Here is a 13,183-nt window from a genome sequence, read left to right as displayed (position 1 = left end):
CACACACACACACACACACACACACACACACACACACACACACACACACACACACACACACACACACACACTGGTGAACATACAAAGTCTTTTTAGTACAGCAGCTGCTGTTTGTTTCGTTTTCTTCTGACAGACCACCCATCTCGAGAAATATTAGGTTTTGCTCRGGTGAGAACAAGGACAAAACAAGAAAGCCTAACAATACTATTCGGCTCCGAGGCTCATAKTTGTGCAGTAGGGCTGAACCACTGGGTTGCTCGACATCAATAATTTCACAACAGAAAGGTCACACACCTCTGTGTCAGTGTGTTTATCTTGAGATGTTGTTGATTGGATCCAACCAAGCTCTTCAGCCGTTGGCCTTTGTACTGAAACCTTCGATGGAGAGAATAGAAGCTGTTTGAGCGAATATCACACGAAGCGAATGCCTCTTGAAAAAAAAAAGACCTTTGAGATGGAGGGGGAATGGGATCCTCGAATCTGATCTGTGTTTTGTGACTGCACATGCTTTTGTTGTATTCTTTTTGTTCATTTTGTTCATTGTTAAATGCTCTGAGTTTGAGATAAATGTGTTTATATTTAGTGTCAAGTCACGTTTGTCAGTAAGAAGGTAGGAATCATCCTACCATCAAACCTTGATGTCACAAGGACTAGAAAGTTGTAACACAGAAATTGAGTATTCATTCAAACATGGATGAATCTGAAAGAGTTTTAAAAATACCATCGAGTCAGCCAGTAAGGAAGCAAACTTTTGAAACAAAATTGTTATGAGATTTTGCTACAGCTAACGCCATCACAGGGCTAACTGCTTAGGAGGGTGTAGCCCAAACATTTGTGATCAGTAACTCTTGTCATACATTGCTTGGTTTAAAACAATGTTAACAGTTTGCCATTGCTAAATGTTCCAGGGGTGTCAAACTCCAGTCCTCGAGGGCCGCTATCCTGCATGTTTTAGAGGTTTTCCAGCTCCAACACACCTGATTCAGTGATTGAATTAACTCTTCAAATTGGGCAGAAGCCTGTTAATCACCCAGCGATCAAAATCTGGTGTGTTGGAGCAAGAAAACCTCTAAAACATGCAGGATAGCGGCCCTCGAGGACAGGAGTTTGACACCCCTGGAACCAACCATCTCGTGGAAATATAATGTGTAACAGCTTGTTTAGGGATGTGGGTCATTTTTTTTAATCCCACGCCAATATCAAATATGATAGTGGATTCAAAAAGAACATTAGAAACCGTACAAAATAACACTAAAATCATGTGATTATCTCAAGTAAAGGAAGTTATGGATGTTTGTTAAGGTATAATCAAGTTCATGATTTCTGCTCATACAGTTTTGTAGGAAGCGTCTTGTAACCTGAAACAATAAAAACATTATAAACTCCAATGTAAAAGTAGCAGCAAAAGTATAAAATAATGTCATGTCATGAAACTGCAGCATAAGATCAACTTGATGTTTTCTTGGAAAGCCAAGGAAATTAATACAATTAAAAAAGTGGATATTTGTTTTGCAAACAAAGCCCCTCAACCAATGACAGCATTCAAAATGTGTCAAGGCAAAGACGAGCGTCAACATTAATAACTGTTGCTATTCCATAGAGGAAAAAAAACATTTTTCAATGAATCTGATCAAATTTGGGATAAAGGCAGATGAAATAATGAGGTGATTTGAAGTTTAATGCTGTTGATGAAATTTGATTTATTCACGCTAATGACCTTCTAGTCATCAATAAATTAACTTTTTCACACAATAAACATACAAACACAAGACGTTTTGCTTCCTGTGTAGCCTCAGCATATAAATCCAGTTGTTTTGTTTTTTTAACCTTTTTTTGATTGATCATGGCTACTGAAAATCTTCACCAGCAAACCTTTTGAACAATTCAGTATTTGCGGTATATGCAGCATGGTGATGGTTTTACAATTTCAGTTACTTTCAAATACACCATGTGGTGCAAAGCTTTTCTCAAGTAAAGCAATATTTTCAGGAAAACACTATCTGCTGCATGTTTCAAATGGCCACCGGTTCCAGTTTAAACTAGGTGTGTTGAAAGAGGGACACATCTAAATTGGGCAGGATGAGGATTGGAAAACTTTGCTTCAAATAATGTAAAGTTTTACTATAAATACTATGCCAAGTTTTTAAATTTATTTTTTTTTTATTTGGTACATTAAGCACATATTTTATTGACTTGTAGCACTAATTCTCCACCAGACCAGTTTATTCTGGATTCATATTAGAGGGATGACTCTTTTAGAAGGCAGCATTTGGGGTTAGGATCCCACATTTCCTGTGGGACCGGATGCAAATCCAACAAAAAGTGGGTCATTTTAACATGGCTGCAGGCGGGAGCTAAGAGTCAAAATGGTAAATCTGGGTCCTAATGTGGAGTTGTATTTTGAAAAGAAAAGACCAGTTTAAGTACAAGCTCAAAGCCAGTTGAAGGTGGGATYGGCCAGAAATTTAGATGGAGAAGAAAACAATCCCACACAGGCCTCAAAACTTTATTATATCTAATTAGCATTGTGAGATCAGAAGATGAGCTTATTACTGAATAAGGGCGAATTACTGTCTAAATTAGTATGACGAAAACCTTCAGTGACAATCTTCCTAACAGTTGTGGAAATAACAGACTGACCTGTTAACCGTGATGGTTGCATGGCGAAAATCAACTTCACTGAAACCAATCTCCCTTCCAAATTTCAGTTAGATGGCATGTGTGATAAGTTCATGTTAATCCCCAAATCCTCCAAGCCAAAATCCCTGTGGCTCTCAAACAAGTCTGTACAAGACAAGATGGGAATTGGCTTTTCCACTGTTGCTCCCACAGGATGGGGATAGTACACACACAAGTAAATCTCACTAACCCACCCTGAGCAGTCTCGTGTTACTATTATTTCACCGTTTGCCGATCACTGCTCTGTCAGGTCGATTCTTGGGTGTTTTGTTGGGAATGGAGCTGTGCGGTCCCTCGTCCAGGATTAACACCTTCTTCGACTTCACCACTAATTACTGCTGTGTCATCATGGGGAAAGTGAGTGATGTGGGAAGTGGCAGAAGAGGAACTGCTCAAATGAGGCAGTGAAGGGACACACATCCTCAATGACTGTGGAAAAACTGTGGGGCTCTTAGTTTATTTATATTTTTTCCCTCACTACATATAATATACATATATTCTTGATTCTTGATAATAGTACTTATGTTTTTCATCCTCAAAGTTGAAGACATTAGGTTGTAAAAACAACAAGAAGAAGTCTATTGCAAAGATGCTATTTAAAAAACTATATCTGGGTCCTTTATTGGATATGTCGAGTTTAAATCAGCCTGTTTGTATCTCTGATCATCAGAATAGTGCTGCACAATATTGGTAAAAAAAGAAACTGACATTACAATTTTTTTTCTAACCCAACAATGTTGTGATGTGAAAAAATACAGGAATTTTCAACAGATTTGAAAACCGCTTTAAGTTATATGCAGCCATCTTGTTGAACCTGCACAGATCTGACTTCTTTTTGCGAATAATTCACGTACGTTTTTTTGTCTGTCCGTTTTTATCTTTCATTGCCTCCTTTTGTTGTAGGACTATGTTTCTTTCTATCATGTGCAAACTTGAATTGTGTTTCACTTTCAATTGCCATGTGACGTGTTGTCTCTATCTTCGTTTCTGTTTCCATCGCTCTTTAATATTAACCGTATTTTACCCCTTTTCCTCCAGTTCTATGCTAATTTGCTCATCTTCCTAGTTTTCATAAAAATCCTCATTGTCTTCCATTACAGCTCCAGAATTCACCGACAACACAATTTTTTCCCCTGAAAAACGTTGTCACTCTTGTCCCAGTACTGAGCCCGCAAGGGGACATGGGGGATTTTTTTCTTTTTGCGTTCCCTCGCAAAAGTTGTTAAACACTGTTGTGCCTGCCGGTTTATTAACAAACTTACATGTTTACCATTAGCGAGTTAGCCTACTTCTTAATTCAGCTTCAGAATGAAAATACAGTATTACACAGCCACGCATGGAAGTTTGTCATATGTCGATATTTTCACACAGTGCAGCCACGCAACATCAATGTCAATTTCACGAACTTGTGGCGACACATCCTGTTTTGGTAACCGGATATTTCAAAATAAAAGTCTGATTTAATTCAGTACATATACAAATCAACCTTTTGCTTGGGAACGCAAAACAATATTGCGAGGTATCGCAAAAGTATTGCAAGGTATCGCAAAAGTATTGCGAGGTAATGCAAAAGAATTGCGAGTTAACGCAAAAGTATTGCGAGGGAACCAAACCACTTTGGTTTAGTGGTTTAGTCCCTAGATAACGCCTTGATTTAATTCACCTCTTATATCGCATTGAAAATAATAAGGAAACTTTAGTAGAACCAGTCAGTTTTTCATGCATTCTGATCACAATCATTTCCAAAAAATAAAAAAAGTAAAACAACAAGAGTGCTAAACTCAGATTTTATATTTCAAAATTCATTGACATGACATTATTCTGCTCCCTGTTGCCTGCCCTATTGGGACTTTTTTTTCTGTTCATAAGTTACCTGTCTCTAAAATGTAGCTTTGCTCTTGGCGTGTCATAATGGGAAGGCTGGTTTGTCAGAGCTCCAAAGCCAAAGGACATGTTATTTATATCTCTGAGATGCCAAAGGCTTCGACAACACAGARGTATCTGACAACCTCGGACTAAATATTAACAGATTGTTTGAGCAGGTCTTTTTTTATTTTGCTGCTCAAGATGAAAAATTAATTCCCACATTTAGTCATATAGTAGACGAGAAGCCTGTACAAATGTTCTGCYGATGACTTATTTCCAACTGAAAGTCGTTTTTTTCTTCTTTGAAGTCGCTTCAAGCGTCAAACATTCATTTATAAGCGGCAGAGTGGTGAGAACTTCACAGAGCTGCACCTCTGCTCCTTTTCCTTTTTTTAAACAATGCAATTACTGTCTTTGAATGTCTTATTTTAGTCTACAGACATCACGTTGAAGAACTCTATCATGAAGAAAGGCTGTTTTTGTACCAGTTAATTGAAAAGATTTATAGAAATTCATTTTACTGGGAGAACTGCAAAGGATCCTTTTGATGTACTGAGAAAAAGAAAGAAAGAAAAAGCGAAGGTGTATCGCGGAGTTTCATTCTGAGATAAGACTTATTGTAATAACCTGTTATATGACTGACAGTACTGTAAGATTATGTTCTGTCTAATAATATTTCTCCGAACAAGCCTGCCAATTACATAACCCTCCAAGAGTCCTTGTCTGATTTCGATTGGTTGATTTATGGATGTTGATTTTGCTTTCATGGGACAGCTCTGTGAAGGGCTTTAATGGCTTTCAAAGTGACCTTATTCAACTTTCTTTTTGTTAAAAAAAACTCTTTTATGTCCGAGGGCACAATTCAGGTGCTATATTTAGCTCTATTCTATTTCTGCRTTAGTAATTAGATGACAATGATTATTTATAGAGCTTCTAAGTTAGCTGAAAACAATGAAAACCCCACATTTTCCTCAGAATTATTTTTTATTTGTATTTCAAAAATAAGTAAAACCTTCAGCATCAGAGGCAGAAAAAAAATAAGCCAGCTCTTTATTAAATCTCAGTACTTGAGCATAACACTTAATTTACACCTTTTTCTCACATGCATTTTCTGTGTGAATCTTCTGTTCTGACATTTAGAGGAAAATTCATTTGGAACTATATATATGACTCTTTTACCTTCATTGGTAGGCAAAAATAATTTTGTCTGTATTTATTTGTCTGCTAGTTCATGAACCAGTAGACAAATGTGAATGAAAGTCACACAAATAATCAGTGGGTGTATCTACTGGTTAACTTTTAGAGGCAACCTAATTCAAGATGGTTGCCAGTTAGTCAGCCTTCGCCAACACAAACGTGGCTCTAACTCAGTCAAATACACAGAAAGTGGAATAAAGTTTGATGAAGTAGCAGCTGAAAGCCGTCCTTAGCATAAATTCCAAATGCTAACAGATCATGCAATAGCATAAGAAACTGCACACGGCATTATTTTAATGTTCAACCAAAAAGATATGACTCCATCCCTTTTCTTCACAAGATGATCTTAGTTTAAAACTCTGGCATGAAAGGTGGCAGGCACTGTGACATTTTGTAAAAGATGTAAATCCACAAAGTTATTTTAAACCGWCGGAGTGCAGAATCCTGAGCAAAATAGAAAACCATTTTGTAAAGAGGCTTTTCGGGAAGGCACCGCAGAGATTCACCTTTCTGAGAGCATTCACAGATGCAGGTCAGGAGTGCTGCTCCGTGCTGCTGTTTTATTGACCGTTAAATCACCAGTATTATCCAATCTATAGTTAGAGCTTTTATCCGCTGATCTGCAGGTGTTCCGAGACTGTTCTTTATGTGGAGCAATGACCAAAAAAAAAAAACTGTCTCAGGTTTTTTATTGCTTTTATTCTGTCCTCATTAAGCTGTTGAGACAAGGAAACCTTTTGACTTTCARCATAACCTTTTATTTCATAGAGCACTGTTCAGCTGCAGTACAAATATATTAGATATAAAATTAATTACCTTTAACTAAACTTTGTGATGGACTCRTAACCTGGCTGTACCCCGCCCCTCGCACAGTGACTCCTGGATATGAGCACCAGTGACCCCCATGACCCTAAAAAGAGGAAGTGGGTTAAAATAACCCCTAATTTACACTAATTGCGTTGCGTCTCCGCTCCGCTCCGGTCTGACCTCCGCACCAAATATTATTATTATAATCAATGAGAGTGTTTACACTGGCTGCGCACGGCGGCGGTGAGCGGACGGCGATCCGTCAAAATTAGAACAGATCCTATTTTTGCCGGACGACGGAGCAGCGCCGGAGTAAATTTTTAAAGATCACGTCGCACCAACAGGAAAAGAAATGAGCACAACATATTTTCAAAATAAGACACTTTTAGGCTGGATAATTTGTCAGAATAATGTCGAAATTGCAGCTATTTTAATAAATATACAGATATATTTCCACACAAATGCTGTCAGAACGTATCGCTCTGTTTGGGAAGCAGATGGAAACATGTAGCATGAAGCATATGTGTACACACGATACACGTGAATTTTATTTTGAAATCAGAAGTTTCAGAAAGCCGACAGCGAGACAGTTTCAACATAGATACCAAAAGCCTTTATATCATTGTTTTCAGCTGTGTTTGGAGTTCGTCTTTCACATAATTTATTGTTTTGCTGTGACTTCCACATTTATCACTGAATTTATCGCGCGATCTCCTTCCTGCACGTCTGTCGGACTGGAGCGGAGTGGAGGTAGTGTAAACTGGACTTGAAATGCACAGCTGCGACCTGCGCAGCGCAGCCGAACGGAGCCGTAACGCATGTAATGTAAATTARGGGTAATGGATGGATAAACTCTGCTTTATTTTCCTAAATATAGTATCCTAACYGACTCATTTTACTACACTTTAATGGAGCGACACCTCAAACTATTCTTTAAAAAGTTGATTTTATTATTGCACGAGGATACAAAATTCTTTTCTATCAAAAAAAAAAACCTCACATCAATTCAGTGCAGTTTACCTGTGGGAATGCAGCATTCATCCAGGTAAATTAAACTAAATTGATGCTACATCACGTGTTAGCTATAAAAAATGTTTTGTCTTACTGATCTTGACTCAGTTACTATTTGAGTTCACTGTTTAACAATAATATAACATGTTTTTATTGTGTCACTAAAAGAAGCAGGAAAAAAACATGTCTTTAAGTTATTTGAACAGGCGTGCATCTGAAATGAATTTGTTGTGAAGCTATCTTAAGTGAGTGAGAAGAAAAGATGTTTTTTGGCTGCCAAAGAGAACTTGTGTTTTTTTTTTATTGAGAATACAAATTATCAGCATGTGATGACAATAAAAGCAGACAGCAAGATGTCAGCCTGACTTTCCTTCTCTACTCTTTCTGTTCCCGAGTTTTAACCACAGCCAGTAGTCTCAGTCATGCTGCTCCAGCCTTCGAACGTGGTTTTCATGCACCGCTAAAACTAACAAACCACCATCGGCACATGTTCCAATGTCCCATTAAAATGTAGGAGGTCCCCTTTATGCCCTTGTTGGCTTATTATGCACTGTGGAAACACAGACTCCATAAAGAAGCGAGGATGTGGGTTACCCACCGTCAGACTGTTTGATGTAAGAAATGCAGTAGTGATAGCACAATGCTRCATTTTGTCATCAAAGAAGAGAAAGATCAAACTTTTACATGGCAAAATGCTTTAACAAGTGCTGGTCTGATGCGACATGTGTGTCGTATTGATGCGATGAGAGCATCAATTCATCAGGTTCAAGTCGCATGGATACAATTACTAACGGACAATTAAACATTTAGGAAATATAAATAATGCATAATAAAAGCTTAAAGTGCCTGTGACATTATTTTTTGTAGAGAATATGAATGCATTTTTTGAAGATAAAATTAATTGTGTGTTGCAAAATAATTCCAACGATAATTAGCACCAATAATTTCACGCCACTGAGTTGAACCGTCATTGAGATATTCGCATGTAACAGGAAGTGATAGGGAAATGTCTGCATGTGAACAGAGCAGTTCTACAATGGCTAGCAACACATATTGTAGAGAACAATCTGATGGTTAGATTGTTTTGAGTCACTATCACAGAGAGATAAAGAGTCAGAATTCAAATTATATTGTTTCAATAAACAAAAAAAAACAGGGAATTCCTTTATTTAAAGAGTTCCTCTTTGATGTCACTTCCTGTTTCACTTTGGCTGAACAAAGTTGAAAAGAAAACATGCCAGTTATGCAACAAAATTGGTAAAAAAAAAATGTGTGCATTATGCCAACTGTCTTAAATATGAAGATGTTTTCTTTGACTTTTTGTGTTTGAAGATGTCACAGGCACTTTAAATGCTATATTACATGATTTGTATAGTCAAGGTCATAGCCCACAATAGAAATATTCATTTTTATGTCAGAAATTGAGAAATACTGTATATTAAATGAATACAAAAAAAAAAAGGAACAAGTCAGCCAAATGTTAGCAAAGAGTGATGACGTCAAGTCATGAACCCCAAACCTGGCATGGATTCCAACCTGGCAGAACACAGTGGTCATCAAAAAACAAAAATAGCGATGTTCTCCAGCTCAAATGATGACCAAGTTTCCAAAATAAAAGCAAAAAAAATAAAATAAAATAAAAAACCCTGCTCTTACTCATATAATTTTAAGTTTTTGATGTCAGAATAGCAAAAAAAAAAAGTCTGATGGAAAAGTGTCTCATAACTGGGAGCACAGGAGTGCCTGCCACCCACATTGAGGCTCTGGACGATAGAGCCACAATTGCAAACCCACAGAGCTCCGTGCAGCCAGGAAAAAAAAAGGGGCAAAGGAACTAAAATCCTTCCTTTTGTCTCAATACTGTCCCCAAGGTGACTACCCACAGCACCACAAAACCCCAATACCCATGATTTCTTCTACGCGGTTGTGAGGGTTTTTATTTTTCAGTGCTCTTGCCTGTTTGGCAGTTCTCTACTCTGACATCCTTGAGCTGAAGCTGCAGCTCATCCCTGTCGCTGTCTCACCTGCAGCTTTGATAGCTTTCATCAGTTGGTGGGGAGCTGAGCTGGATCAGTTTGGGATGTTCCCTTTGGAACGGTCTTTTTTTGTCTTTAAAACAATCAAATTTGTAGGAAAAAAAAACCAACCGGTATAGACTTGCACGATGCAACAGGAACATGCAAGTCATCACATTCTTTTATCACTCCATATATACATGTAGGTCAATCTGAAAAAAAAAAAAATTAATATTCTAAAAAAAATAACTTTTTGTCAATCATTTTAGAAAGTAAAACTCATATCATAAGTGAGAAACTTCAGTCTTTATTCCTTATAATTTGTATGATTATGGCTTACAAATAATAATAAGAAAATCCTTTTTTTCAGGGTCTCAAAATGAGAAATTTTATTTCTTGGACATATTTTTTTATTTCTCCTATGTTCTTTAAGACCATTATAAGCTTTTCATTAAAAGAAAAAAGTTTTTAAAAAGTTTTTTTAGGCTTAAAAGACGCATACAGTATAAAAGAAAACATTAAACGAAAAAGGCTGAATGGTAGTTCTTCACATTGCACGACTGAACCTTTTGTTTTACTCTGTATAATGTTGCAWATGCAGACCCACAGATGCTACGTTTCCTTTTTTCCTGGGACTAAGCAAAGCTAGATACACAATAGATACAAATGCAGCAATCTCTTTAAGTCTGTCTTGGGTCAGCAGGGGAAAAAACTACAAAAAAACACCTCCCTTGGTGTTCCACACTCCCCTCTAGACCATTTCCACAACTCCTCCGGGTTTTTGTAACATGCATTGGGCTTCAGAGGAAACCTGCTGTGCCTGCTATAATACAGACATGCTCAGWGAGGCTGTGGGAGCACTCGGGGCTACCTCGGTTTTTTGTGGGAGAGGAGAGTTGAGAGAGGAGAGGGAATTCTCACGTTTCCCACATCCTGCTCCAAGCTCTGATTCAGTTCAGTCCGCCTTATCCTGCTTTTATATTACGTATACGTGCCTTACGGTTTTCCTCTGCAACGATCAGTCTTTTAAGTGCTAATTACCATAGCTGACATCTAATTTAGTTAATTTAACTACCGTACATATTCAAGTATAATACGTAAAATTTAATCCATAAAATCATCCATAAAGTTGGGGGTAATATTATACTCGGATAAATATTTTTACTTATGTATTTTAACTGAAATATCGGCATCATTCACAAAATGCCTGAGTCTGGAAATGAGACCACGTTGTGAAAAGCAGTTGAAACAAGCTCACCTGTGACACTCCTCTGTGCTTCAGAGCGAGATAATAACAGATCCAGGCARGCGGCAATGGTGAAAAAAAGTGGGGAGCAGTCCTGCACCTTAGTAATGATAACGAACTAATGACATTAGCATGTAACTGGGCCGTTCCTGGAACAACAACAAACACATGTTCGTCTGTAATGGCTGCCATCTACCAGTGTTCTGAAAAAGTTTGTATCTCTGAAAAAAGTTTCCCCACCAGAGGGGGCGCTCGCGAGTAGGAAGTGATCTGCTTTTCCCCCAGAAGATGGCCCAAACCTCATGTGAAGTCTCTGACTTTTGTGTTGGCGCATCCTGGTGGACTATGTGTAAAATGCCAGAATTCATATGATGCTGCTACAAAGCTCAAAATCATAGTTTGCTGATATATATTTGTTGTCAAAATACCTTTTAGTACATACAGTATGTTGTTAAAATAAAACGAACAGTCCAATGATCATTTTACTGATGTGTATAAAGACTGCAAAGGCTGAAAAATCTTGAAGTCTGTATGAAATTGGAGGTAGTTTGAGGATTCAATTTTTTATGCTTTTTAAGCTAAAAAATAGTGGGGGTTGTATTATACATGAGATCATATTTTACACGAATAAAAAGTAGAGGGAAAAATGAGCAGTGCAGTGTCCTGCAGAACCCTGACCTACAATATAAAGTGCAAGAAACAAATGGAAAAAGTGGGAAGGACAATTTCATTGTGCAAGTGTTTCTTTTCTGTTAAACATTTCTGTCTGGAGACGTTGCACAGACTGAGTTACTTATAAACTGTGCGAGAGCATCCATTATTGATGCTCTGTCTTTGGCAGAGGTCCTCCGGGGCACAGCGCATCCACTCCTAAGAACAAGACGGGAGCTTTTACGCCTTCCCAGCCACGCAGTCCGCAAATATTGTTTAATAATGTTGTGTCATGATGTGTCAAAAGCTTTGTTGCGCTCATGTAATCTTTAATGCAAGACTCAAAGTTATTGCAAACACTGTTTGCACTCTATCAGTGGTCTATGTTTTTGTTTGCACATTGTTTGGAGCATAAAGCTCAAATTTGACATGTAAGTTGATCTAATTCTATATTTTTGTTTTGTTTTTGTTTTTTGACAGGAATTTCTCCAGACAAGGCTGAACAGCAGGACGAGTTAACCAAACCACGCCGTGAGACCACCGTACCTCTGTTGCTAAAGGGGTTGGAGCGCAGACCTCTCAGCCAGCTCAGATCTGGGGTAAAATATGTCACCATTTAAAAGAATAAATAAATGGCTGCCTTTGTTATTTGTTATTGTCTGACATAACCACAGTTTATTTTCACCTCCTGCCACACTTACTTGGTGTTCCTGCTTGTGTTTATTTTTTGTCCTTATTGCTCTGTTCCGCTCTCTTTTATCTCAACCTGTTGCTTACATATGAGCTATGCCCTTTAGGCGATTTAAAATTATAGCTCAATCAAATCCTTGCTGTTGTTTTACAAGCCATTGCATGCTCTTAGAATTGGGTATTATAGTCATTTTTCATGCGCTATAAACAAAGCATAAAAAGTTAAAGACCTAACATCCCTTGAAGTAATGTACATCGCCTTTATGTTAAGAAATGGCAGAATAGTAGACATTTTTGGGGCAAACCTTAAAAATAACATTATGCACAGTCTCAAGCAATATTACAATTGAAATGTCATGCTCAAAGTATGTGTTGTGAAAGACTCTCAGCTATGACCAAGTCAATTTTATCTCAGTATTTGTAATTATAGCCTGCATTTTTTTGATGTGGTGGCCATTTTGAATTATGATGACTATAAAGGTGAATCGGTTGTAAAAATACATTCTATTATTACAGTATTTTCTCAGAGTTCTATTTCTTTTTTTTCCCAGTGGTTTATGGGATAGTTTGCTAACAGGCAAACAAGATTGATTCCAACAGTTTTACTGTTTATAAAGACTTTGTCCAAGATTTGGTGCATAAAATATTTTAAGCTAATATTTTTCCGCTACATCTGCACCTCTTTTTTTATGCACAGTATTTGAAAACCTACTGAAATATAGCCATATTTGTGTTTTCTAGGGTCAGTTAGCTGCAACAGCCATTAGAAGATATACACCTAATGGTTACTTACTTGCTTACAGTTACTTTTTTTTTTTTTTTGGCCAGTGAGTCATGTGATAAATGTTGCTAATATACAAACAGAGCCACACAGACAATGGCGAGAACATTATCACTCTGCATGGACATTTTGGTAGCAGGGATACAGTCACAAAATATATACACTCACCGGCCACTTTATTAGGTATACCACCCTAGTAACGGGTTGGACCCCCTTTTGCCTTCAGAACTGCCTCAATTC

General features: G+C 37.6%; 1 protein-coding gene across 1 annotated transcript in view; it reads left to right on the top strand.

Moving 5' to 3' along the window:
• adam12b (ADAM metallopeptidase domain 12b) overlaps nucleotides 1-13,183 on the top strand; it is a gene marked incomplete in the record, with an annotated part of 110,038 nt that overhangs the window by 7,228 nt on the left and 89,627 nt on the right. The window contains 1 exon segment of the mRNA XM_014001941.1: nucleotides 11,953-12,071. Coding sequence (XP_013857395.1) covers nucleotides 11,953-12,071 — 119 coding nt within the window.

Source organism: Austrofundulus limnaeus, unplaced genomic scaffold, assembly GCF_001266775.1.
Source record: "Austrofundulus limnaeus strain Quisiro unplaced genomic scaffold, Austrofundulus_limnaeus-1.0 Scaffold0, whole genome shotgun sequence".
Lineage (NCBI taxonomy): Eukaryota > Metazoa > Chordata > Actinopteri > Cyprinodontiformes > Rivulidae > Austrofundulus > Austrofundulus limnaeus.
This window is presented reverse-complemented; position numbering and strand designations above follow the sequence as displayed.